The following is a 25168-nucleotide window of genomic DNA, read 5'->3' as shown; positions in this document are numbered from 1 at the left end:
CTGTTACAATCAGGAAAGCCAAAGGGCCACCCTAGTGGAACCCCCCAAACCCCCACATAAATACCCTTTAGTACCCCTGGAAGAAGCTTGGTGCTCGACCCATGGTAATGATCATCCTGGTCCGTTCCATCAAACAGTCATGAAATTGTGATAATTATGATTATAAAATGGAATATTATCGTCTGCAGACGTCATCAACGCAAATGGCATAATTGCACGCTGTTATTACGAACACGAATACGAAAATGATGTGGACCGGGGCTCTTCGATTAACGGTAAATAGCATGCGGATTCAACAATCGCCTGCCTGGACCATTCCGATCGTGTATATAAGTCCGCGGTGACGCCTCTCTTCCATGCCTAGTGTAACAATCAGATTGTTGGAACATATCGTCCATCGGTCTGATGTTTATCTTCCGATTCCCCCCGTGGGCTCTCCTTGCCCTGACTTCTGCAGTATGCTGCTCAGGCGCCGGCACCAATGACCAATTCTCTAGTGACATTGATCCCGGAACATTCCAAAGCCCGTCAGCGATCATACGGCCTCGATTCCGATACTGGCTTCCGGATCCCAGCGTTGATGAACAGACGGTGAGAAACGACATACAGTCAGCCGCCGATGTGGGAGCGGGAGGCGTGGAGTACCTGCCGTGGTATAACGCTGGCGGTTTCCTTAGCCCTGCCCCTCCGGGGGACGACTGGGGCAAATACGGAGTTGGCACAGCCGCATTCAACAGATTGTTTGAGGCTGCGCTGGAAGCTCATCGGGATGCTGGTACGGTGATGGACTTTGCCATTGGACCCAATCAAGGGCAAGGTGTGCCGGCTGACCCCAATGACGAAGGCCTTCAATGGGATTTGGTACGTCTCTGGATGTCATAGACAATAGTTAGAAGGGTTTATCACAACCCGGCTTCCACTTCCTGCTTTTCTCCTTGACCAACAGGTTTCATTTGCCCGGGTTTGTGAAGCTGACAGTTCTGTCTTCCTTTCTGGCGCCATTAGGTACCATTCTCGATAGCGGTTCCTTCCAATGGATCATTTACTGGGATAATCCCGGGCTGGGGAACTGGTGACCTATTTGCACTCATTTCAGCTGAAGTGGTGAAAAGAATTGACAACTCTACTGCGTCGTCCACTGCCCGGGTTCCCCATACTCGTCTCGTTATCAAAGAGTCTTCGCTCACGGATCGAACCGCTGAGGTGTCTTCAAATGGCCGCCTATCTCTCACGTATCCTCCGACCCCCGGCCAACACACCTACTGGTTGTTCGCATTCTATCAGCGTTTGACCCACGCTCAAAATTTGATATACACGTCGAATCAAACCGACGCAGTTGTGGAGAACGGAGCATACATGGTTGATCATTTTAGCTCTCGAGGCGCCGAGACTGTGATCGATTTCTGGGAGAAGTACGTCCTGAACGAGAATGTGAGATCCCTTCTTTCTGAAGTGGGAAATTATGGTGAGAACCCCCTACGATAACATAACTCCACCAGATCCTGGCTAACATGGTCTGCAGCCTGGGAAGACAGCATCGAGATTAAATCGAATATTTCGTGGTCCAAGTCGCTCCCAAGCGTATTTCAACAGAAGCACGGATACAGTCTCATCAAATATTTACCGCTGATAATGTTTGACAATAATAATATTGCCATGCAGTCAAGCGATCCCGGGGCTGTCCAGTGCGTTCTGGACACTTCCGACGAAGGTGTTCGCTACGTCAATGATTTTCGCGATGCGCTGACGGAGGGATATAGCCAGTACCTGGAGAGACTGACGGAATGGGCCACAACAGATCTCAATTTGCAGATGTCAGCGCAGCCCGCCTACAACCTTCCCATGGACATGGAGGCGACTGTCCCCATCGTCAACGCACCCGAATGTGAGAGTCTTGGCTTCATGGACAATATTGACGGCTACAGGCAATTCTCTGGACCGGCTATATTGGCGGGCAAGAGGATCGTCTCTAACGAAATGGGCGCCGTGTCTATGGCGGCATTTCGATACCAGATCTCCAGCCTACTGTGGTCTATTAACCGCGCGGTTGTGGGAGGTGTCAATCAATTTGTGATTCACGGGCTGTCGTATACTGGCAACTACTGGGCAACGACATGGCCAGGCTATACCGCATTCTCGTACTTCTACGGTGAATTGTGGTCGAACAAACAGCCGGCCTGGGATCACGGTTTCGCTGATTTCCTGGACTACGTGGGCAGGCTTCAATTCAGTCAGCAAGCAGGTCCTCTGAAGACGGATATTGCTGTCTACAACAAGCAGTCTGCCACGGACGCTAGCTTCCGCTGGCAGGCAGGAAACATGACTCAGCTGATTGATGCGGGTTAGCAGGACTCCTTTCTTTTCCATCAGTTTTGCACATTCGCCTTTGCTGACTTCCTTGTAGGCTATAGTTACAGTTACCTCTCACCCGAAAACTTCGGCCTTGCACAGGCATATGTCGGCAACCAGACCCTTGGGCCTGACGGACCGGCTTATAAGGCCCTGCTTGTGTACAGTGCATCAAATATAACTTATGAGTCCATCGGCAAGATTCGACAGTTCGCAGAGGCAGGATTGCCAGTCATTCTAGTCGGGGGAGATCCGTCCCAATATGCCACTGCTGGCGCTGCTAGTCACCAAAACTTCACAGACGCTATTGCTCGATTGAAACGCACCAAGAACGTCTTCACGGTCTCCCAGGCCGAGCTGATCGATAAGCTAGCCTCTCTCCACCTGGAGCCCCGAATTCGAGTGCAGGCCAACAGCACCTGGTACACAACCTGGCGTGAGTCAGTCAGCGAAGACATCCAATTCGCATTCGTCTACAATGACGGCCAGGCCAGCACTGGCCATCTCGTCGTTTCCAGCGACAAAAGCCCATATCGTTTTGATATGTGGACTGGGCTGTCTGCGCCGATATTTGAGTACCAGCAAGCTCATGGCAACACCATCATTCCTCTCGCCCTTGAGGCAAACCAAACTGCTCTGATCGCGTTTGGTGGGCCCTCCGTCCCTGGATTACGCGAACCGGCAATTCACGCTGTTCAGGCCCCTTCCACACTCCAAGGATACAAATTTAGCACGAACTCGTCCGACTCGGTGGAGCTTCATGTCTCGGCCGGGCCAAGCGACCAGCCCCTTGTCCTCTCCAACGGCCAAAACTACACGTTCCCACCTGGTCGGGACGTAGCCAGCAGTTTCATCCTCGGCAACTGGTCCCTCACGGCAGAGCACTGGGCCGCCCCGGCCAACTTGTCCGATGCCTCCCAGATTGCCTCCAAATTCAACACCACCCACCATTTGGACGCCCTCGTCCCATGGACACAGATACCCAGTCTCGCTAATGCGTCCGGATTGGGGTATTACAGCACCAGCTTCGAGTGGCCACCCCGCATGGGCTCCGCGGACGGCGCATACCTCCTGATCCCCCAGGTTCTCCATACCCTCCGTGTGAAGGTCAATGGCCATCAAACGCCACCACCCGACTACAATGCACCGAAGGTGGACATCGGCCCTTACTTGCGAGCAGGGCGAAACGACGTTGTGATCGAAGTGCCCACCATCATGTGGAATTACATCCGAAGCATCTTTGACCGCATTGTGATGGCCGGTTATCCACCGCTTATCAGCATCACCGATCCCGGACATCTGCCGGAGCCTGTCGACACCGGTCTGAGTGGCATTGTGCAAGTGGCACCATACGTGAAATGGCAGGCTAGGCTCTGAACTGAGAGCGAAATTAGGGCAATACAATAGTCGCCCCAGCGTCGGAGCACCCCGATTCCTCTTGCAATAACGCGAGCAAGGGATGACCAAGTAGTCGTTAATGTACATCGATAGAGGAATTTTTGTTTGTTGAATTAAAAGGGTGCTAAGCAGCTGCTGTTACGGTGCCGAACATAATGTCTATGAGAACTTTGCTTTGATATATTTCTTTATATTATGGGCTATTCGAAATCAAAGGTTATAGAAAGTCATAGTACTTCTAGTCAAGGCGTCATTGTCTTCATGCTAAGCGTGGATGGGGTTCAGCGCAGACAAGCTTTGGGGGGCCAAGATAAACTAGAAGCCGATTATCTGTACCTTCGTCTATTGTCAAGCCCGTGGAGGTCTTGTATGAAATGCATTAATACAGGAGAATTTTCTCCAACGTCTGTCTCAACTAAGCTACGGCGTTTCACCCGGTTCACACTGGAGACCAGGCCAACAATGTAGTGATCATTTCTAAAACTTATTCTTTATCACCTTCAGCCCCAAGATCCAGCGTTAATTATATATATGTGCAAGCAAGGAGACATGAATACTTCGTTGAGACACTGTAGAGCTATAGTAAATGAGTGCTACCTTAAACTAGCAGACTTTCCATTCATCGAACATATCCCAAGGGTTTAGCGACAGCAGGTAAAAGGGTGATATCTGTAAGTATATCATATCATTACATCGCCGGTCCCAGCTGTGACGCCGAGAGACCTCAGTTTTGTTAGCCTTGTTTGGTTATCTCCCCTCCCTCGCCTACAGTTGTATGCTCGCACGTTCCCCTCTACGCTTCATGCTTTCCTTCTTCGCGTTGGGGATGCTTGGTACATCGTACCAAATCTGATTGTTTTACTCAGCTTCAACACCAGCTGGATCCGTTTAGAGCGGACAGTGGTACTAGTTGCGGAGGCGGGTAAGACCATGACGAATTTTACCCAGCATTTTGTGACCACCAATTAGGGCGGCCGTGTGGGGCTGTTGCAGGCCCAGAGTAGCTCACGGCGGGAAGTATTACCTCTTTGGGTAAAAATTCCAGCTGCTTCATCATCTTAGGTTTACTTTCCGCATTTGGACCATTCTTCCGAGTAAACCCCGTGGGCATTGTTCTTTTACCAACCCAAGTGACCCAGTAACGAAGCATCCATGGATCCGTGGATGCTTATGCTGTCCATCCTGTGTAGCCTTTTTATTTTACTTTCTATTGTAATTTTCTCTTTTTTTTTTGCCGCTGCGAAGAGAACTCGATAAGAGTTTTTCGTTGACTGAATTTTGGGATAGACCCAACATCTAGTGTACGGATACGAGTACGTTGTCCAATAGTCCGGGTCATGTAAAAATTGGGAATATTGAAAGCTGTCGCGGTTGAAATCAACCCCTTTCTTAAAGGGAAGACTGTTTGTCATTGCAGTCTTCTTTCTTCCCTCTACGCAATTAGTTACTTGGCATCAGCGAACTATCTGCCGATATCTCGAGATGGCAATTTATACAAACGTCCTCAAGTGGATCGGTCTATCAGGAGGAAAGGAGCCTCCGGCCAATAGAGCAACCTGGGATGCTGAAACAGTCACTATTCGACAACCTTCTAGCCCTGCACCCCCCTCCTCTAGTCGGCCTATTGTCGATCAGCAGCCGGTATGTTTTACTTCTATTATTCTTCAGGCGTCCCTTCTTCCCTCGCCCTCATCATTTGTGGAATGTACGTTTATACTGATTCCATTCGCCCTGGCGAAATCTTTCCACATATAGGCCATTCCCGAGCAGATGGATCCTCAACTCCGCGGCGGTGGCGGTGGTGATTTCTGTTGTGGAATGTAAGCAGCCCCCCCCCCGGCGTCAAGGACCTGGGATAGACCCTACCAATAACTACCTCGTGGGCGTAACTAATCAGTCGAAAAACATAGTTGTGCTGGTATGACTTGCTGCGCGCTCTGTCTCTGATGATTGATGGAGAAGGAGAGGGGAGCCCCCCCGGGGGGCTAAATGTGTGTTGGTGCTGGTTATCTAATGATCTCTCAAATGCTCAGTGGTATGCCTTTCGAAATCACAGATAACCTTGGTTGAGCATCATGGTCGGTTATAGGCTATAGGTTACATAGATGACAATCCACTTCACCCGATTTAAGCCATGCATGTGTAAGTTGGGTAGCTACAAGAAACACACTCCTCTTCCTCCTTCTTCTCCACCTCCTCGACCTTGTTTGAAAGAAATCAAAGCGTTACAAGATCAAAAGGTAGCAGTTTGCGGAGATTCATGGAGCCCATGACCATCAGTTCGTATACCGAGATACTGTTTGCCCATATTTATTTCCAAACAGAGGCAACAGTTCGCACGCGGATGCTGACTTTCTCAGTGTCCGCCTCCTCGGAGAAGACATACAACCCCCTCGCCTCCTCCGTTGGGAACACCCGGGCTGTGAGACTGGTCTCCCCGTGACCGGCAAACACTTCGACCGAGGACCAGTCCAGGAAAATACGTAAGGAGACCATGCCATCGTGATCGGCCTCCAGCAACGGGGCATGATACACTTCGGGGAAGGTCGCATCGAAGGTCACGTTGCCCGACCGGATGCGGTTGATGAATACCTCCTTGGTGCCAAAGTCATATCCAATTTGGGTCTGTTCAGTCAGGTTGCGGTTGGCCAGCGCGATGATTCCAAACCGGCCTTCCTGGGCAACAGCAGTAGTAGCAGCAGCAGAAAAGCGGAGCTGGATCTCCGCCGCCTGGCTGGATACATTCAGAGGCTCGATCGTCCCCTTGGGGATGATGTCCCTCGTCAGGTCGGTGTAGTTGGTGTCGATGCCACTAGTATTCGGTCCGGGCAACCAGGCAGCCCCCAATGGTTCTTGCACGAGGGTGGGCTTGTAGTTGACCGTCTTCAGGGAAAGTCTTCGCGGGAGCGCATAGGCCCCCCTCCAGCCCTGTTCGGGGGTGACCGCCGCGTACTGCCAGTTACTCATCCACGCGATATTGATCCGCTCGTCTCGTGGAAGGCCATTAAAACTCGTGGCCGCGTAGAAGTCGGGGCCGAAGTCCACCCAATTAGCCGTCCGGCTCCGTGCCAAGGTGGTGTTGGAGAAGGAGATCTCGTCGACGGTAATATGTCCCCAGTCCCCGGTAGCTGTATCCACCACTTCAATCGTGGCCGTCCGGCCCTGTAGTGCGCTGACGTCCCACCCCGTCCACTCGAGACGTTCACTGTTGTGACCGGTGGCTGTCCGTACGGTCTGACTTGTCCCGTTAATCTCGCACTTGAGGTTGATGGAGGTTCCGTTCCTGTTGAAACCGCCGCCGATTAGGAAATTGATATAGCGGTGCGAGATGGTAAAGGGCGGGGAAGTGAGCGTTCCAGTTGTCTGGTCCCCGTCAAGAAACGTGTTGAGCAGGCGATGTCCGAGAAACCCAGTGACATTCTGCTGACCACCCAGTGCTCCCTCCGCCGGTGACGCGCCTACCAGCTTCCCTGACGCTGTCCAGCCCAAGCTCTCAAAATCCCCATCGTTCTCGAAGTTCTCAAACACAACACTATCAGTCGGCGGCGGGGTCGCGTCTTCGGAGTAGATCCCCTCGTCATCCGGCGTGAACCGGGTGCCATCGAAGTTGCCCACCACATACTGGGTGCCTGAACCCACTGTGCCCGGCGGACCTCCGGGGTTGAGTGATATCTGCGCGACCCATTTTATGTTGGATTCGTCACCGTCCACGGGCAGTGGGAATAGGTTGGGGCATTCCCACACCCCGCCCACCGCATTAAATGGTCCGAAAGCACTGGCATATGTCCACTGTTTCAGATCGGTCGACGTGTAGATCGCGATTTTGTGTTGCTTGGAGATCGCTACCAGGCTCACCCATGTCTGCGTGGCGTCATGCCAGAACACGAACGGATCACGGAATTCCTGGTACTCCGCCTCATCCGGGGACGGCGGATTCAAGATGACTGGATTCCCTGCATCCCACTGCGTCCACGTCGTGCCGTTGTCGAGACTGTAGGCGATGGACTGGGACTGTTGTTTGTCTCGGACTCTTTGACCGCTGGGTAGAAGCTGTGCCTGCGGGTACTGTTGGTTGACAACGCCAAACCGAAACCCTATATTAGTCAAGGACATCTCACAAGAAACAGGATGAAGAGAGAGGAAAGAAGAGCCACTGCAAAGCCAGGGGGAAAAGCAAAAAGAAAATGGACACCGGATTCACTCTCAAATCCGAACTTACGAAAGAGGTATACATGGCCACCAGAGGCACTTGACCGTCCTCCGTCGCAAAGCCGCTGGTATTATTCACATCAGCCACTGCAGAACCGGAGAAGTACATCTCCGTAATCTCGCCGGGGTAGCCTCGCGCCAATAGCGCGACGGGTTGATGCTCCCAGTGGCTTAGATCCGCACTAGTCGCATGGCCCCAAGATAGGGCCCCCCACTCCGTGCCATTCGGGTTGTACTGGTAGAATAGGTGGTAGACGTTTTCATAAAAGAGCAGACCATTGGGATCATTGATCCAATTCTTCTCCGGGGTGAAGTGGTACTGAGGACGGTAGCGCTCGGTATAGTCTCCCGTGACTGCAGCCTGGACTGCGCTAATGCCCAGGAGAAATGAGTAGGGTAGATGGAGGAGCCCCATTAGAAAAGGATGAAAAGAAAGCACGAGGAAAAGAGGTTGGGCTCAGCAGTTCGCAAATCTCTCACGAAAGAGATGAGTTTCTAGTTGGGATTGCTTTCATCCCGAGAGTCAGCCGGCTGTCCTCTTTATACCTCGCTGGCTCCGTCTTGATCACTGCAGAGGTATAACTGGATGTGAGAAACTGGAGAGGCGGGGAACTTAGCGGGACATGCTCTGCCCCCGCGTGTATTGCAATACTTCGGAGGAGCTCCGGAGAATTGTCTCGTTTAGCATGTCCCTGAACACGTACTGGCGTAGCCAAGCAACCAAGTCTTACCAATGAGGATACATCGAAGGCAGTGTTAGTCCTGCTACTCTCGTCTCGCCCAGCTTTTTATGGCATGATATTTACGCCGAGGTTTTTGCTTTTCTCGGAGCGTAGAGCTCCTGTATTGCTTTAATGCCAAGGGAATTGAGCGCCTTGCTCCATGTTCCCCACGGTTTCCCTTGGAAAGTGAGCCTTTTCCGAGATGGGACCGGCAGTGACACGAGCTTTCAGACTCTCGCTGTTAGTATATACGATAATGCCGGTAAACTTTGTCTTCTCATCCTTTTGTCCGGGCCAGATCCGTCGTTGTGATGCTGGGCGAGGATGTTTAGCTTTGGCCACTCCATACGGTGCAGTAGCAGAACCCACTCTATCTCTGTAGGCCATCGTCAACGTCTCCGTGCATAGTAATATCATCCCTCAATGAGCTCAACACGATCACGTGTGCGCGGCACGTTATGTGAGCCCTGATGGGCAAAGTAAGACGGCCTCCTAGGTTGAGGGGTGCCACCTTTGGCAGCTGAGCTCATATAGGGAGAATGACTTCCCGCAGGAAGTCCACAATGCCTTGATGGCATGACCATTGGACTGTAGTTCACCACAGTACTTCACCCTAAGCTGACGCTCGTTTTCTCGTCTCGACAAACTCTGCCAATATTTGTCTCCGTGTCAACGAAGCCGAGGGTATGTGATCAACCTAGACAACTTTCAGGTCAGCTTGCTAACATTCATTGCTTGACCAGCCAGGTAGCTGTGACGATCTGTTGTCGTGACTCCGAAATCTTCCCCTGCCAGCTCCGGTATTTTGCTTTGTTTATCCCGGCAGTTTATACAGCGCTTGGTCATTACACCCGACAAAGGAGTATTCCTACATTGATCTTTTTATGTGTTATAGCGATAGACTTCCAGCACGGCCGGGGGATGTGGGTGGAAAGGAGATAAGTTATACAGTATAACATTATCTTAACTACAACCTCTTCTTGAACACAAGGGCTCATCCTTATGTGCGGAGATAATACGTCTCTCTTAGACAGGAACCTAAAATGTTGGTACTCGGCCAATGGCAATGGCTTTTATTTTATCTTCTACTGCAGTATTTTTCCTTAACTTTGGGTCTACTGGACGGCATGAAATCTGGCCCACCTATGGTGCTATATATAATCAATCGACGCTGCAGGCTAAGCACAAATTGGATGTCATCCTCGTAACTATTACTAGAATGACAGACCAAGGCCTAAGCAAAAAGAACGGATCTCACCACCGAAGTTCCCATATCGGGTGGTAATCATGGAAAGAGACTTCTCCCACCTGCCCTCCTCTCTAAATTAACCGCCCACAAGCACTGCATACGGCCGGTATCATCTCGGCACATAGACAAGTCTATCTTCATAGGCGATGGTGCAAGGCGATCACTCTACAAGTCCGCGTTCAGTTTCTAGCTTATCTCACCACCCCAGCAACCCTCAGTGTCCGGTATTTATTTCAACCCCTCAAACTATAAACAAAAAAAGGCATTCTCCCAGCCACATTGCCTGGATTAGTTCGACAGTGTGGTCGTTCCGTACCAATTTTCGAATCCATGAGCGGCCTTTATTGGCATATGAATTACAATCAAGGTGAGCTTAACAGGGCCCATGTTTCCCTACCGAACAACTCTCTTATGAGTCCGTCATTGGCGATGGGGCTGCTCGTCGTATCTGATATAGTCTAATAGAGGCCTGGAAGCGGGCGATTAAGTGAACTGCAATCAGGGTCCATTGAGCCACTGGTAAAGTTCTCTTCATGACTCCCACTGCTCCGCTCTATTACTAAAGTTTGGAAGCACTAAGAACCCGTTGTAATATATCGCGAACGCCAGGTTGGTTGTGGCTACACACTTAGTCCATCTTGCTTGTACAATACGTGGTTCAGTTGCAGAATCTGCCTACCTTGGTCGGAAGAATGAGGCCAGGTCGCCTAGTTGCCAGACGGTAAAACGAACTAGTCTATAGAAAAATATTGTTCTATGGCTAGTATGTATAGGAAGCTCTCACTATTGTGCCTATCTTTTATCTATTAATAGCATAAATAATAAAGCCTTTTGGTGAGGATTAAGAAAGGACGATCTAAGAAGGTTCTGTTCTATTTCAGGATATCCTAGCTATTGTGTCACCGCCGGTTCAGTCGCAGATTACCTTGAATTTACCTACCACATGGTCGCTGATGACTGCCGTATGATGGGGTCCAGAAGTGGCTGGACCTGGGTTTTGTGTTATCCTTCTTAATCTGAGTTTTATTGCGAACAGACTTCGTCTTATGAATGACAAAGTATAAAATACAAGGAGCCAGAACAACTGGGAAAGAAAAGAGAACAAACAAAAAGAGGGAGAAAAAATTATGATTTTGCCACTGGGTGTTTGTACTGCGTAGTTTGTGTATGTGTCAAGGCGGTGTAACTAGTGTACCACATAATTCTTAGTGTACGAATACGAGGACAGGGGATATTGACAAGACCAATGGCTAGTCAAGGGGTGGGGAAGGAAATAGAGTTATTGCCATGTAAATAACCTTATTCCTTCCGTAGAAAACAGTTCAGTAGAATCTACAATAGGGAGGGAAAGAAATTCTAATATTTAGATAATACAAAAAAAAAAATAGAAAGAAGAAGTATTCTGCCACAAATATAGAAGAAATAAAGGAATGAATAAATGAAAGAAAGGAGAAAAAAAGATTTGGTCACAACGCAGAGAAAGTAAGGTAGGGTTTATGCCTCGAAGTTGACATAGTTTCAAGAATATCCCGAGCATCATATCTCTCTAGTTTACAAGGCCACGATCTGGGATCACCACCGCGATCCTAGCAGGTAGGGTACGCTTGTGAATTCGGAACCAATAGGAAACGACTTCACCGGCGCTTCGTTTACCCTGGGAAGCTTCTGAGAGGTACACGAAGACGGCAGCTATGTCGGACCAAATCTGGCAAGCGACATTGGTAAGCGTTTTGATCATCCGCCTCATGGCACTCGAAAAATCAATAATTAAAGAAAATCAACAAGCCAAGTCGCTAGTGTAGCCCCTGTAGATTAACGTAGCTTTCACCGCCTCCAAGCGCAGTGTCGGTCGTGTACAGCATGTTGTATGGCCTCCACTTATGGAAGATAAGTTGCACCAGCAGCATCGGAATGGTATCGAACAGATACATATAGATCTCATGCGAAACAAGGTAGCCGTCATGTCCCTGCACAAACTCAATGATCCTATAAACACATCGAAAGATAATGAGGGCGGCCATGATGTAGAGGACATAGAGCAGAGTCTTCCAAGGCCCACCTGGCACCCTGACCGGGCTGCTGCGAATCCGCAATGCAAACTTGACCGACACGTACAAGAAGAACCCGAAGAAGAGCAGCTGAACCACGAGGCCGAAGACGATAATCTTCTCGCCGATGCTGCTTAGGCCGTTTATCGCCATCATCCCTCCACCGCTGCACTGTAAGAGAAAGGCGAGGACGTCTCCAATGACAAAGATTTTGGTCACTTTGGTCGGCGCGATTATGGACAATTCCGGCCGTTGCGTGCATCTCACGATTCGTCCGTAGCACATGTAGATGGTGGCTGCGTAGAGCGAGGGTGGGAGCAGAATCAACAGGGATTGACTGATGTAGGGGCCGAGACTATTTGGATCTCTGGCAGAGATAGCACGGCTTATGTACCCGAATGTCATCACTGTTTTCCGTTCTGATTAGCCAAGGGTTATCTCTTATATGTATCCTGCCCAACTTCAGATCCAGCAACCCATTTTCCTTCCCCGGAGAACACTCAAACATACTGAAGGATCCAATGATAAAGGCCGTAAAGAACCAGGATTTAGCTTTCACGAATGCTTGCCACACATGGAGCCCTGCACTGATTCCGAACACCAATGCAAAAACGACACCAGCCGCTACACTTGGCTTGTAGTTGTAGAGAGAGAACCCGTCACCACCATCCGCCATGGTCACGACTGTCTGAGAATGGTTTCGGAAGAATGAATGTAGCAGAACCTCGCTCGGATACTGGTAGCTGAAACCGAATATGGCGTGCAGTCGTGACTATCGCCGAGTACATGGGGTTATATGAGGTAGAAGTCCTGGTCTGTCAGAAATAGGGGCAAAAATATAGCGAACAAACAAAGCGTATCACTCTGGTGATAAGGGCGGCTGTTATCCTTCATATAGTAGGGCCCATAACTCCAAGCCACAGGAGATTCAACAGTAGATGCATGTAGCCGCGCTGAGGTTGCGGTGGAGCTGTGCAATAGGGAACGAGGTCCAGAGTATCTCTAGTGAACGAATACGAGCTAATCGGGCGGTTAAGTGGAGCATTGAATCTCAATATCGGACACACTTTTACGATTTTCGATATCTGTACTCAGCACCCGATCTGCGCGACAACGGTCTGACGGTAAGGACCCGCTTGTTTGGGTTGCTTCGCAAGTGGGCCAAGCTGACCCTAGACCATTCTATGACCAGCAAAATGGGCTTTTCCGGTCGTACAGGATTTTCCCAATAGTATCAAATATTGAAATCATATGACTGTTTCTAGTTCTTCCATTTTCTGGACGATCTCGTTGGTAGTACTATTTCCGAAGAGGAACAAGCTCAGATGTTAGAAATTGCAAATGTGGAAATTGAGCTGACGCAACTGAGCCTTAATATATCGCTTATTATTGGAAAGATCATAGAGGACCCAGACATGATTGATCGATTGTAGATATCAACTTGGCAACTGGTAAATGTATAGAATTTCAGGGCACATTATGTAGTAGCCGTATATACGTTGCTCCAGGTAGTACAGGGTTGATTTAGGTATCTGGTAATGCAATCAATAGTCGTCCGGCCCGCGTTTTTCGTATCACCACCACCGCGATAACGAAACCGCCTTCCTCATGAAAGCCGCAGTGGAATCAGAAGCCAAGGGCTTTTTGACATTAAAACTATGTGAATGGGTCGAATCGCTTGTCTTCATGAAGCTGTGTATAATTCTAACATCCCCAGCACCGCTCGACGCACTGGTCTAGCTGGTTGAGGTTTTATTACCGATATGAGCAACGCACTTCCCGAGTTATATAATACTTCAGAAGAATCTTTAACCTTATAAAAACATCTACTGAATCTATATCAGTCGACAATTGCAGGAAAAGAGCTTGCGCACCTGCTCAGTTGTCAAAGCCAGCCACAAGGAGTGCAAAAATAGGGAATTTGAAGGTAAATACTGTCATACAAGCGGTAGCTGGTAATGGCATTGTTTGTAGGAACCAACTGATACAGTAAGGGTGCCAGGTGCAACTGGCCATTCATAAAGTATCTGCATATTTTGTTCAGGGCTGTGGGTTTGGACTTTACCCAGCTGAAGGCGACCGAACAGAGCTGATGGCATATATGATCAAAGACCCCCACCTCATTTCTATAGTAAGGTTAGTCCAGCAGCAGGCGATCTACTCTGCAAAATTTCAATGCTCCGGTAGATGTTAAGTGGATGCTGCTAATAATATACAGAGCCAGATATGACTACCAATGAACACTTTGTAGCAGATGCTGTTCCTGCTCATCCCTACAGCAACACATGTCTACTGTGTGTAGACAGTGAGCATCTTGATACATTCACTGCTACCATGCTCTACAGCAGTACGAAGGCTTTCCTATATCTATTGGTAATCTTGTGAAGCAACAACCCAGAACATGTTATATATAGCTATATCACCCATGATATTGGCAAATTGTTCACATGGCAGATAAGGGCTTATCCATAGCATCAGGAACTATATTACTGTAATAGATAATATCAAGATTTATTTCTAATACTTAGTAATACGCCTTTGAATCATTATACAAATTGCTTGGGTCTGTTTATAACCAATACGATGATGTCCTCGTTTCAATAAGGATTGAATCTTGGATCTATTTACGAAGCATAAGTTCACTCGAATCCTTGCATCTCTGACATAAAGCATGAGCAATATCAGATTATAGGCATGCTTGAGGCCGGAGAGAGCAAGAGCGCGATGCAAATAGTTTCAATGCTTTTTTTTTTCTGGTGGGATCAAAACCATTGCAGTGAAGACAAGTATGCAATCCATTGTAATGAGGGATATGTAGATTGGAACTACACCCCTCCTCAAAAAGCCACAAAACTTCGCGGGGTTGGTTTACCAATCCCCGGCTTCGGCCATCGTGAATCCAGTGCCGATTCAGCTGAGCTTCCGGGACGTATTCAAAACATCAGGTTGTTTACCATTCAGACACTAGACCTCTCAGCCTCATCATCCAGTCAGAACTGTCAGATGAACTTCTCACAGTACACTAGCCCCAGCGAAGAATGGCTAGCCCTGGAAGCCACCCTGCCTCCTCCCCAGGCTGACCTTCCAAACGAACAGCTCAAAGTAGTCAACAACACGCGCTGCGAGTAGGATGCGGCAGAGCCTATGAATAAACTTGGTACTCAGTCAGCATGATCTTTATATTCTCAGCAAGCATACCAACGATGATAGGTCTCCATCAGAAATGTAGCTTTCAAGACCATACAATCCCCACTCGCCACGGGAGCACCATCGAGGCACGCAGCCACCGACCCGTCGGGGCTGAAAAAGACCAAAGTCTCCACATATACTGTCATCTCCATAGAGTCGCTTCGTCTTGGGCACCATGTCTTTAGAAGACGCTACGTGCGCTCAGATCGTTGCCACACTCGCCGAACAAGGAAACCCCCCCCCCCCCCCCCCCCCCCTTTCCTCCCCAATATCATCGTAGTTAACGTGAATCACTGACATACCCCAGAGTATATATAACATTTGACATGGAATCACGCCGAGGACACTTTTCCCTGGATCCATGACCATGTCAACGAAATTGGCGGCGATAGCGAGACACTGGCCGTTGGCGGCACATCTGCTGGGGCATGCCTGGCGGCATCGATCACCCTAGCGCAGCATCCGGGAGAGCGAGTGTATCTTGCAGCATTGCCCAAACAAGGGGCAGTTGCTCATGTTTCTCGTACTAGTTCACCACGACTGCCACGAGCCGCAGCTGCTGAAGCTTCGGATAATAAACGCTTCGAGCTGGGTTACAAATTGGGACGCGCCAATTCTGCCAAGGAGGACAATGGAGTTCTATACTTTGCTCCTAGGGGTTAGAAACAAAAGGAGGAGCGGGGGGAATCTGAGGTTATATCCGGGCAATGCTACTGCAGAGCAGGTCAGAGGGCTGTCGCCTGTGATGCTCGGACTCGCGGGGCTGGATCCGTTGAGGGATGAAGTGTTACTGTACGCCGAATTGTTGAGTCGGAATGGGTAAGTTTCCTCCTTACATCTGAAGTATCAGGCTCACAGTACTTATTGTTTCGATATAGGGTTTTTGCGTATTTTCAGCAATGTTCCCCATGGGTTCCGGAGGTATGGGGAGAAGTCGTCAGTGAGTGTCGAGGTGACTTGGCTGTTGTCGTCGTCTGAAATTTGTCTACTGATGACATACGGAGCTCTCGCTTTGACGACCATTCCCTTGTGGGTTTTTGCGAGACTGAACTCTGCGGCCTTGTAGTGCACTCCGACAAAATCTGTCCAAGAAGCTCTCCAAACCTGTAATATCGTTTTGGCAAGAGATGGAAATAATTCAACATCAGACCTACCGGCTACTCATTAAAACCTGCGGCAGATAACTGATCCTGAGTAGCAAGACTCGGTGTTTGTGGGATATTAAAAAAGTGAACCGCGACGGGCTGGTGGTTGTGAACTACTTACCTTCGCTTTCTTTCGAACCCCTTTTTCCGACCCGAGCCGACTAGTTGTCAATGATTGATTATATAGAGAAGAGAAGCTTTTCTTCATATTTGGTTCGTTTTACCACTACTTATTCAATGAAAGGAACATATGGCTGTTAGTGCTAGACTTTTTCAAATGTTCTTCTCAGTCCTCGGTAAAGTCGGCCCACGGATGGCGACAACGTTACGTACAGCAGAGTGCTATTTACTGACTCAAATATGGGCAGATGAGTGGTGATTACTATACTACAATCTCATGGTTGTAGGCCCAGTGCATCGTGATTCGCACCTCCAGTAGTTTATGGATGAGCTTTCCTACATCTCTAGAACCTGGTTCATTCTATTCAGTAGGGGTCTCTGACTCAGAAGCTCGTAGGCCGTTTCTAGAAAGACTTATTTAACGAACCGAAATCTATTTCGCCTGATTGTCCATGGCGCCCAATCGGACAGGCAGCCTCTTTCACTATTGATCTAACCAGTCAGGTACCCTTCACGAGACAAGATAATCGAGTACTTGGCGGAACAGAATTTACTAAGCTGATGTGAAGCAGGGTCCTAGCAAGTCTTTCGTCAAGCGGAGTTACGGATATATTGTCTTGGAGTACTTATCTGCTTTGTTAAGTGTCAACATCTTGCCAAGCGGGTCCGCCCCACAGTCAGCCTTGCACTGCACACAATGACCGTGCTTAATCAAGTCGTTCCTTGAAAAAACAAAAACAGCTTTCTTTAGGCCGTCCCAAGGAAACAAGTAACACCGGTCAATGGACAGTGTTGTCGGCGTGCACAGGAGACAGGACCACCAAATGACGAGAATCAAAACCTCATCCAAAACAGCATGCAGCAGGCTCAAGGAACGGAAGCACGTCGTATCAAGTGATGACGACATCGGGAGCTTTAATATCAGAAACGATGAATCAGTTGTTATCTCTCATTAGTGCTGAGATTAGCTAACCCTCTCGGAAATACGAGCCAGGCCGAGTTCTAGATTCACCCTGCCTTCCGCTCCTTCAGCTTTCGTCTCCGCAATTCGGCATCGCTAGGATGGGACGGGCCCCGTAATAGTGGATAGACGGGCCGAAAATGAAGTGGAAAAAATCTATGATGGCCGTACCCAGTCCTTATCTGGGTTATAGCGCCGGATGACTTGCCTGGAATGAGATCGATCACGATTGGCATACTGCTGGTAAAGACGAGGATGCCTGTGGTTGAAGAATATAATCCAACACCTTGTTGTGACAAGGATGGTCCACACCTAGTTGGTCATAGTTAGGATGGGTTCTTGCTATTGATAGCTATCGGCCTGGGACACTCACCTTTGTTGGCTTCTGCTGATTGTTGCTGAAGAGTCGTACATTTCGTGAGCATCCGGGTCACTTCCCAGAATGATCCATTCAATTCCCTCTTGCCAAATAGTGTAACTTCTATTTAAGCGGAGTGCCAAGGACATGGTACACATTGGACGGCCATTTCCGTCGTCTCAGGGTTCACTCACACAATTTCCACGTGCTTACCGCGTCTGCCGAAAGGTTTATCATATGTGGACATGTCTGCTCTAGATTGCTAGAATGCGATGCAACAATCGAAGTCTAATATTTCCTCATCGCATGTAGCACTGTGTTTTACTAAGCGGTAGTTCTACCAGACAGGAAATCTCTACGATGTCTGCACCCCTTCCTGGTATAGTTATGTTTCTACTACGGAGTTCTTGCCATATCCGCCAAAGCCAGCAGGCCGACCAGTTGAGGTCTGGAACCAATCCGGGTAATTTCATTAACGGTTCTGCTCACTTGAAAGGATTGCGGGTGGCAGATCCTTCTCCCGTGGAGTCGGATTATTTCACATCCAAAGTACTCCGTAGGCTGCAGATAGCCCTAGTTTTAGCGCTCCAATCCCGATTGGTTGATGTCAGCATCTGGTAGCTGACTAAGCGGGAGGTTACGGAAAATTCAGTGCCTTATCACTCCGGGTGGATCCGAGCAGCGAGGTAGAAGACCTATGATATCTTTCATGTGTGAACAAGATCTTAGGTCGTTCCTTCAATCAAGCCAGCACTGTCTCTGACGCCAACAGGGGACCTGAGGAGGCAGGGTGCTAGACTAGGCAGCCAACTTCGAAGCATGCCAAGCAAACAATGCCAGGTCTTATTTTGCTCTATCTTGGTATCTCAACCAGGGAAGATCTTCCATCCAATCTATATGTTGTGGGGCTGATTGATTCTTCGACTGCCGCACTGGAAATAATCCAAGAAGGTCTGACATCAATGACTGTGCCTATGATATAGTGGCCTCAATACATATATCGTACGTAGGTAATCAACCTGAAGACACCTCCAGATCGGACGAAAGAAAGAGGACAGAATATCATCGAATTTATCCAGGAGCTTCGTGAACTCACCCGACTGCTCTTGTTCTCTTACACAGTATCCTGCTCGTGGTACTACTTTAGAGAGTATATGACTGCGCAGGATGCAGTCTAGTACCGACGCTACTTTACTTCACGTCCTCGTCGGTTATCAAGAAAGTCATGGAGGATCTAGTCCCGTCCGCTGGAAAATGGGTACATCTTGGACTAGCTGTTCCAATGAGAGACGATTGATTTCGCGTCAGTGTGGATATTGTGTAGAGTACTCAATTTGCCCTATCCTTGGCACGGTATCTTGGAAGCACGGGAAGCTGGCTAGTCAGTCTCAAGTTGGCGTCACGAAGGCAGGATCCCTATCTCAACTTCGATTTCAGACCCATCATGGTCCACCAACCGGGTGAGTCCATAGCCAGTATGTAGGAACTGATCAGACTCCTGTAGAGCAGCGAGTTCGGCTTCGTACTTCTCTGGATGCCTATCAGTGACTATATATACATCGTCGTCCGCCAGACTAAACGGATGTTTCTTCCATCCCACAACAACTCGTCTATCCATAAGCCGAATACCTCATTACAATGCATCTTTTATCTACCCTCCCCACCTTGGCCCTGGTGGCCACTGCTATGGCTCATGCGGGACCGCATGATATCCTCAGTCGTAGCGAGATTAGTCGTCGCTCCGAAATGGGTTTGAAGTGTCGCGAGAACGTTGCCCAGTACCATGAGCGGCGGTGGAAGCGGAACATTGACCGCCGCTGGCATGGCCACAACACTACCTACTCGGTTCACACTGAGGCCCCCTACTATGAGTCCATCCAGAACGACACTTGCGTGCTAACCCCCGAGGTTACAGAGGGGCCCTATGTCTATCCTCCCTCGCAAACGCTCCGTCAGGATATGAGTGAGGATCAGCCCGGAGTACCACTGTGGCTAGATATTGGTGTTCTCGATATGGCCACATGCGAGCCTCTCGAGGATGTTCTTATAGATATGTGGCACTGCAATGCTACTGGATCCTACTCCAGCTTCACGCATCTGTCGCCCAATACTCCTTTCCTCGAGCTCCTCGAGCAGAAGGGCATCAATGAGAGCGACTACCAAATCGGAGTCACCGACCTGCACACCGATGAAACTACCTTCCTGCGCGGAATGTGGCCTACCGATAAAAATGGCATGATGGAGATGAAGACCGTTTTCCCTGGTAAGTAGAGGACTGGCCGGACCTTTAGTACAACTCTTACTCAATGAACGTGATCGCAGGATTCTATATTCAGCGTGCAATCCACATCCACGTTCAAGTTCACACCAACTGGACTCTCCGTGAAAACGGTACCATTACCACTGGCAACCTCGTGAGCACTGGCCAGCTGTATTTCGACGAAGCGCTGGAAGAAAAAATCATGTCTCTTGAGCCCTACACCTACCACACGGAGATCAACCGTACCACCAACGCTGAGGACTCTGTTTTCCCTTACGACACGACTGGCGGCTTCAACCCTGTTGTCGATGTGGTGCCCATGGATGGCAAGGACGTGACTAAGGGAATGATTGGTTACATTACCCTCGGTGTTGACACCACTGCCATTGAATATGGTGACAACTATCTGGGTGACTCTTAGAATCATTTCCCAGGCACTTTGTCGCTACGGAGCTACCATAGTATATACTTCATGGTTTCTGGAGTTTATACCATAGCACCTTTGTTCAAAATTGCAGTATCGGATTTCCGTTCCTGCTTGCTAGCTCCACGGGGAATATGCGACAGGCGTGGGTTTCCTTTCGCTTTACGGGCGCGCTGGTATAGACTTATTACTGAGAGCTTATCTCTGCTTTAGACGTGTATGCATCAGGCAGTGCACATAACCATAGATTGACAAAAATTGACATTGTTGTATTAATTTCCCGCTCTCAATTTTTTCCACGGGCTCGTAGGTAATTGTAGTGTTGCTAAGGAGTGGTTCCGGGTCAGTCTTCCGCAAGGGCCCAAGGCTCAGCAGTATTGTATAGGCAAAAGTAATCGAGCGCATATCCATTAGACTATACGTACTATTTCATCCGTTGCGAGCAATGCAATAAGGAGGAAATCATTGAATTTTGATATATTAATTACGAATCCCTCAGGTCTAAATATCGTCATTATTAGGACAATGACAGAAACATCAACGAGAATATGGCAGACTACCCATTGATATTTACTATTGGAGCAGATTTAAGTCAAGATGTTGAATTATATAAAATGAGGTTATGCCCTTTTTTTTTTTTTTTTTTTTTTTTTTTTTTTTTTTTTTTTTTTTTTTTTTTTTTGCTAGCTGGTGGGATATACTCTTTGAATATATATATTTTGTTTGACCATGACCGCCCCTTGTGGCTACCGCCGAGTACACTATTAAGCAATAATTCGAATTCGCTAGTGCTAAGCGACAGAGCGCGACTAACAAAAAGAACCACCGACAAGTGTAGAATTATGCATAGTTAATCCTCTGCAGCCCTACAATTGTGTTATACGGTTGGTATTGGCGTTAAGGGGCGGAGTCACCTGACATTGTGCAGGTGCAGATCAGGTGATCGCACGCTGATTAAAGACCGCACTGGCCGCTAATGGTCTGTTTGGAGGCCTGCGTCCAGTTGGTTGTTAGCATCACCTGAATGAACCTAAAGACCTACAACGGCAAATCCTCATCACACATAATGACGGGGTTTCGAGAATGCCTAGTCGTCAGTTATGTGGAAGAGGTTGATTGCTCTCTTCCGTGGAAGATGACTGTTGGCATGCCAAGAAAGGGAGAGATACGGACAGCATCTAGATCTTGAAGAATGTAAGAGGCGTGATTCAGCCAGATATGATGGCGGACAGGAAGGAGGTGAGACAGTAAATTACTGCTACTTCATGCTCTAAGCAACCACTTGGAGCGATAGGTACCAAGTAAAGCAAAGGTTGATTCTGAGCTTCTACCCTATTGATCATATGTGTATCGTTACCTACGAAATAAGGTAGTTAGGTATAGTATGTATTAAATGTCTATGTCTAACGGGTATTTGGAAAGATCAGACAGTCCTATTTCCATTCCCCAGATTAACATTAATCCGGTCCCAGCTTGGCAGGTCCTCGAGTATCCACATGAACCAAGGCCACTTGACATCCCACTGCGCCATCCTCCAAACCGCACGCTGAGGTACATCAGCTTCGGAGCACTGCAGGTGGGCTGAGGTATGGTAGATTGACATCCTCCGGCACTGTTGGCCATGCGTCGATGCCGTCCAACAAAGCCAGATCAAGCCCACCAGCCTGGTGCATAATAACGTGGCAATGGAATAGAAAAGGTCCCGGGTTTTCCACATGATATCGAAGTGCAAGCCAAGACCCACCCGCTCGGGAGTTGGGCGTCGCATATGTGTCTCTGATCTGGGGATTCACGAGGTTAAAACTTTCTGGAATATGTTCAACGGCCTCCGCCACGGATGAGTATGTCCACGGGCCCGAGCCCTCTCCAATCACGAAGAACCTGTTTGAATGCTTATGCAACGGATGTTGAGGTTCGCCAGTTTCGATGTTGAATATGAGATCGATCCATGTATCGTTCAAGGTTGAGAGGGTATATTGAGCAGGTATTGAACTGATATTGTAGAGCACAGGGGTCGATAGCTGCTCGACTGACAGGGGATAGCTGTCATTTCCCAGTACCCAGCGATATGATGCGTTATACATATGAATGTTCAGAATATATGTGCGGTCCACTTCCAACGCCGGTTGCACCGACGGAAACGGGACCAAATTATGTTCATCAAGAATTGATGTTTCCTGCGAGACAGCCGTCCCTATTTCCGTGATGTATGGCTTTGAAACGGAGTTCTTCTTAAGTGGAGCTCGGTATGACATTACTGCAGTCCCGTTGATGATCTGATTCGCGTAGCTATTTGCCACCCGAACAGTGTAGTTACCTGCAGGCTGGTCAAGTTTGGCCATGACAGAATACCGGGCTCCAATATGAATGGTTAGTGCATCGACAAGTACCGGCTCGACATATCGACCATCAACCGCGTAAATGTACAGCGGGTGTTCATCAATAGAAAATACTAGCGAAGAACTTCCAGCAATGTTTATCAAGTCGTAGCTAACGTATCGCCTGGCAGGATCGACCGAGAACACTTCAGTCTCCCCACGAGCTGGTGTACAGCCTTGGTAATACCCTTGGGGAATGTTACTTGTGTCGAAGGGAAAGAACCCAAGGCGTGCAGGAATCGGCGGCAAACAGCTAAGAATCATTGAGTCAATACATATGGCCAGGTTGAGTCAGCGGAGGAAACCACAGGCACACCCATGGACTTACCCCATATCGGACATATTTTTCCCGTTCAGTAATACCTTTAGTTCCGGTCGAGTGAGATCATTGATCTGCTGCTGAGGTGGACAGTACATAGACCCCTTGCCGTTCACGAGTATGGAACTGGCACAGTAGCTTTCAACCCCAGATATCTCCTCAATACTCAAAATTTCGTCTGAAGTGAAACGCCGCCAATCGGAAAGAATGACCGGCTGAGTATTCCGTTCCGCCCTTCTGAGAAACTCCAACTCCACCTTATCTGTGGTGATCAGCGAGAATGGCTTCTCAATATTGGCTGCGGGCTCGATGTAGATGGCGCCATAAAAACCATCATCTATACGGGCTGATTCGTGGGAGTGGTAGATATAGGTACCGTAGTCGTCGGCTTTCCAGGCGTATAGGAATTGGTCCCCTGGCTCGATAGGTACTTGGGTAAGGCCGGGAACTCCGTCAGACCAAGGAGTACCTTGCTGTCGGATACCTAGAAGATGAGCGAGTCTGTCAGAACAGAACACTGGAGGAGGGTGGCAAAGGGCAGCAGACCATGGAAATGGACGGTCGTTGAGAAAGGCATATTGTTAGTCACCATGACCTCTACATTATCTCCCTGCTTCATCCGCAGTGGAGGGCCGGGAAACTGTTCGTTAATGAGAACGGTCTTTCGGGTGACTCCGGAAACTTCGAGGTCCTCCCATGTGAGAGTAAGATTGTATTCAACCACCCGGCATAATGCCCACTGGAAGAAAATGAATAAACTTGCCAAAACCAGCTTCCCGTAAGATACCCCCATGTTGTGATGTGCCGCGATTGTCCTGTCAATTTACGAGATTGCAAGTATCCGACCAGCTATTTATAATCTAGTATGATCACTGCCTCTCTAACGCATCCTAGGTTATCTTTGTCCCGTATTGTATGAAGAATGCGACGCACGGATAAACATCAGTAGTCTCTGCTTGGGCCAGTCTGTGGAATGAACGATAAGCTGTGAGTTGAAGTCAGACAAGCTACTATCTTGTTTGTGTTAGCAAAACCCAGGACACCTTGTTCGAATTGAATTCCTTCGAGTCGTCTGAATCAATCAGTGAAGCCACGGAATGTCTTTTGCTTCCACAATCTCTGTAGGATTAAGAGGGTTCTTAGTATAGAGCCACCAGGCTTGCCCTATTAGAGTCAGGATAGAAGACAATCATGAGTACACTGCTCAGACGAGTGGCTTTTCGAAACCTATCAATACCGTGAGTATGATGGTGATCAATGCGATATAAGATTAGATTGACATATCAACCGGTAAACAGGAACATCGACCCACGAATCAGGACACGAGTTCCTAATATTTCCTGAATCAAGGCAGGAGCCATCAATGATGCCTCCTTCCTAAAGCCGTTTAGTAGGGGCTATTCTTAGGTAGAATAGATCGGGACCCACCAAATGACACAACCCTAGATCTTTCGATCCACATACCAGGATTGCCAGGGATTGTTCTCGCCTTGTTTATTTCTTGGCGTGGCATGGCCTGAAGTCAATCAATCTGTCTTCTTTGGAGATTGCAGTAGTAATCGGTTTAGCAACTCAACAGTAAGAGAATACACTGATTTACTTGCGGTTGAATCACCTTGAGGTGGTCATATCCCTATTCTAGTATACGGCGACGGGTCTCAGCGGCCAGGTATGTTATGTATCAGTTGGAATGGGAAAGTGGTGGCTGATCAACAATGTCAATATCTAGGGGGAGCCTTGGCTCATGCCACGCCCTACCGCCTACCATATCTAGTAAGGCGTGTTTCACTACCATCTACTATCCTAGATAAACATATGTGTCAGGCCTAATTGCGTGTCTGATATGTTATGTCAAAACAAATAAACATTAGCAATACCAGTAACCATTGGAGGATTTCTCTTTTGGTCTACTTAGTGAATGCCTTGCTAGGTAACGAATCCACCACGGAACAGTATACATTTGTATATAAGTAACAAAGGTAGCCTATATTCACAGAATAGACTGATCGTCAATTGTCAGGGAACACTGTCTTAAGGGG

General features: G+C 48.5%; 8 protein-coding genes across 8 annotated transcripts; 5 read left to right on the top strand and 3 right to left on the bottom strand.

Moving 5' to 3' along the window:
- Positions 1-245: 245 nt before the first annotated feature.
- On the top strand, positions 246-3676 carry ASPBRDRAFT_666658 (uncharacterized protein; the record flags this gene model as incomplete). Its single annotated transcript, XM_067628761.1, is given in 6 exon segments — positions 246-333; positions 470-861; positions 1006-1465; positions 1523-2341; positions 2405-3610; positions 3630-3676. 6 exon segments carry the CDS (start codon positions 246-248, stop codon positions 3674-3676), a joined length of 3012 nt encoding a protein of 1003 aa, XP_067473295.1.
- A 1553-nt stretch (positions 3677-5229) lies between these two features.
- Positions 5230-5571, top strand: ASPBRDRAFT_201301 (uncharacterized protein; the record flags this gene model as incomplete). The annotated part of the gene is made up of 2 exons (XM_067621533.1): positions 5230-5388; positions 5503-5571. The coding sequence occupies 2 exons, from the start codon at positions 5230-5232 to the stop codon at positions 5569-5571; spliced, it is 228 nt and encodes a 75-aa protein (XP_067473294.1).
- A 429-nt stretch (positions 5572-6000) lies between these two features.
- Positions 6001-8442, bottom strand: ASPBRDRAFT_189274 (glycoside hydrolase family 32 protein). Its single transcript, XM_067620156.1, has 2 exons — positions 7967-8442; positions 6001-7812 (listed from the first exon to the last, which is right to left on the bottom strand). Exons 1-2 carry the CDS (start codon positions 8369-8371, stop codon positions 6058-6060), a joined length of 2160 nt encoding a protein of 719 aa, XP_067473293.1. The 5' UTR covers positions 8372-8442; the 3' UTR covers positions 6001-6057.
- A 3278-nt stretch (positions 8443-11720) lies between these two features.
- Positions 11721-12651, bottom strand: ASPBRDRAFT_35432 (RTA1 domain-containing protein; the record flags this gene model as incomplete). The annotated part of the gene is made up of 2 exons (XM_067623347.1): positions 11721-12382; positions 12486-12651. 2 exons carry the CDS (start codon positions 12649-12651, stop codon positions 11721-11723), a joined length of 828 nt encoding a protein of 275 aa, XP_067473292.1.
- A 1317-nt stretch (positions 12652-13968) lies between these two features.
- Positions 13969-14169, top strand: ASPBRDRAFT_138890 (uncharacterized protein; the record flags this gene model as incomplete). The annotated part of the gene is made up of 1 exon (XM_067619036.1): positions 13969-14169. A coding segment is annotated over one exon (201 nt), but the record flags the coding sequence as incomplete, so codon positions are not given.
- An 809-nt stretch (positions 14170-14978) lies between these two features.
- Positions 14979-15987, top strand: ASPBRDRAFT_60048 (uncharacterized protein; the record flags this gene model as incomplete). Its single annotated transcript, XM_067628165.1, has 4 exons — positions 14979-15100; positions 15205-15319; positions 15507-15638; positions 15667-15987. The coding sequence occupies 4 exons, from the start codon at positions 14979-14981 to the stop codon at positions 15985-15987; spliced, it is 690 nt and encodes a 229-aa protein (XP_067473290.1).
- A 3399-nt stretch (positions 15988-19386) lies between these two features.
- On the top strand, positions 19387-20429 carry ASPBRDRAFT_666645 (intradiol ring-cleavage dioxygenase; the record flags this gene model as incomplete). The annotated part of the gene is made up of 2 exons (XM_067628760.1): positions 19387-20011; positions 20071-20429. 2 exons carry the CDS (start codon positions 19387-19389, stop codon positions 20427-20429), a joined length of 984 nt encoding a protein of 327 aa, XP_067473289.1.
- A 1559-nt stretch (positions 20430-21988) lies between these two features.
- Positions 21989-23922, bottom strand: ASPBRDRAFT_138786 (multicopper oxidase; the record flags this gene model as incomplete). Its single annotated transcript, XM_067619024.1, has 3 exons — positions 21989-23063; positions 23139-23613; positions 23676-23922. The coding sequence occupies 3 exons, from the start codon at positions 23920-23922 to the stop codon at positions 21989-21991; spliced, it is 1797 nt and encodes a 598-aa protein (XP_067473288.1).
- Between the last annotated feature and the right edge of the window lie 1246 nt (positions 23923-25168).

This window comes from Aspergillus brasiliensis, assembly GCF_001889945.1.
Source record: "Aspergillus brasiliensis CBS 101740 unplaced genomic scaffold ASPBRscaffold_24, whole genome shotgun sequence".
NCBI lineage: Eukaryota > Fungi > Ascomycota > Eurotiomycetes > Eurotiales > Aspergillaceae > Aspergillus > Aspergillus brasiliensis.
This window is presented reverse-complemented; position numbering and strand designations above follow the sequence as displayed.

Excerpts from the sequence above, each read along its gene's own strand:
- ASPBRDRAFT_189274 (XM_067620156.1), bottom strand. The coding sequence starts at position 8,371 with ATGGGGCTCCTCCATCTACCCTACTCATTTCTCCTGGGCATTAGCGCA. Across the intron at positions 7,813-7,966 it reads TGGCCATGTATACCTCTTTC|TACCCGCAGGCACAGCTTCT; the intron begins GTAAGTTCGGAT and ends GTCAACCAACAG.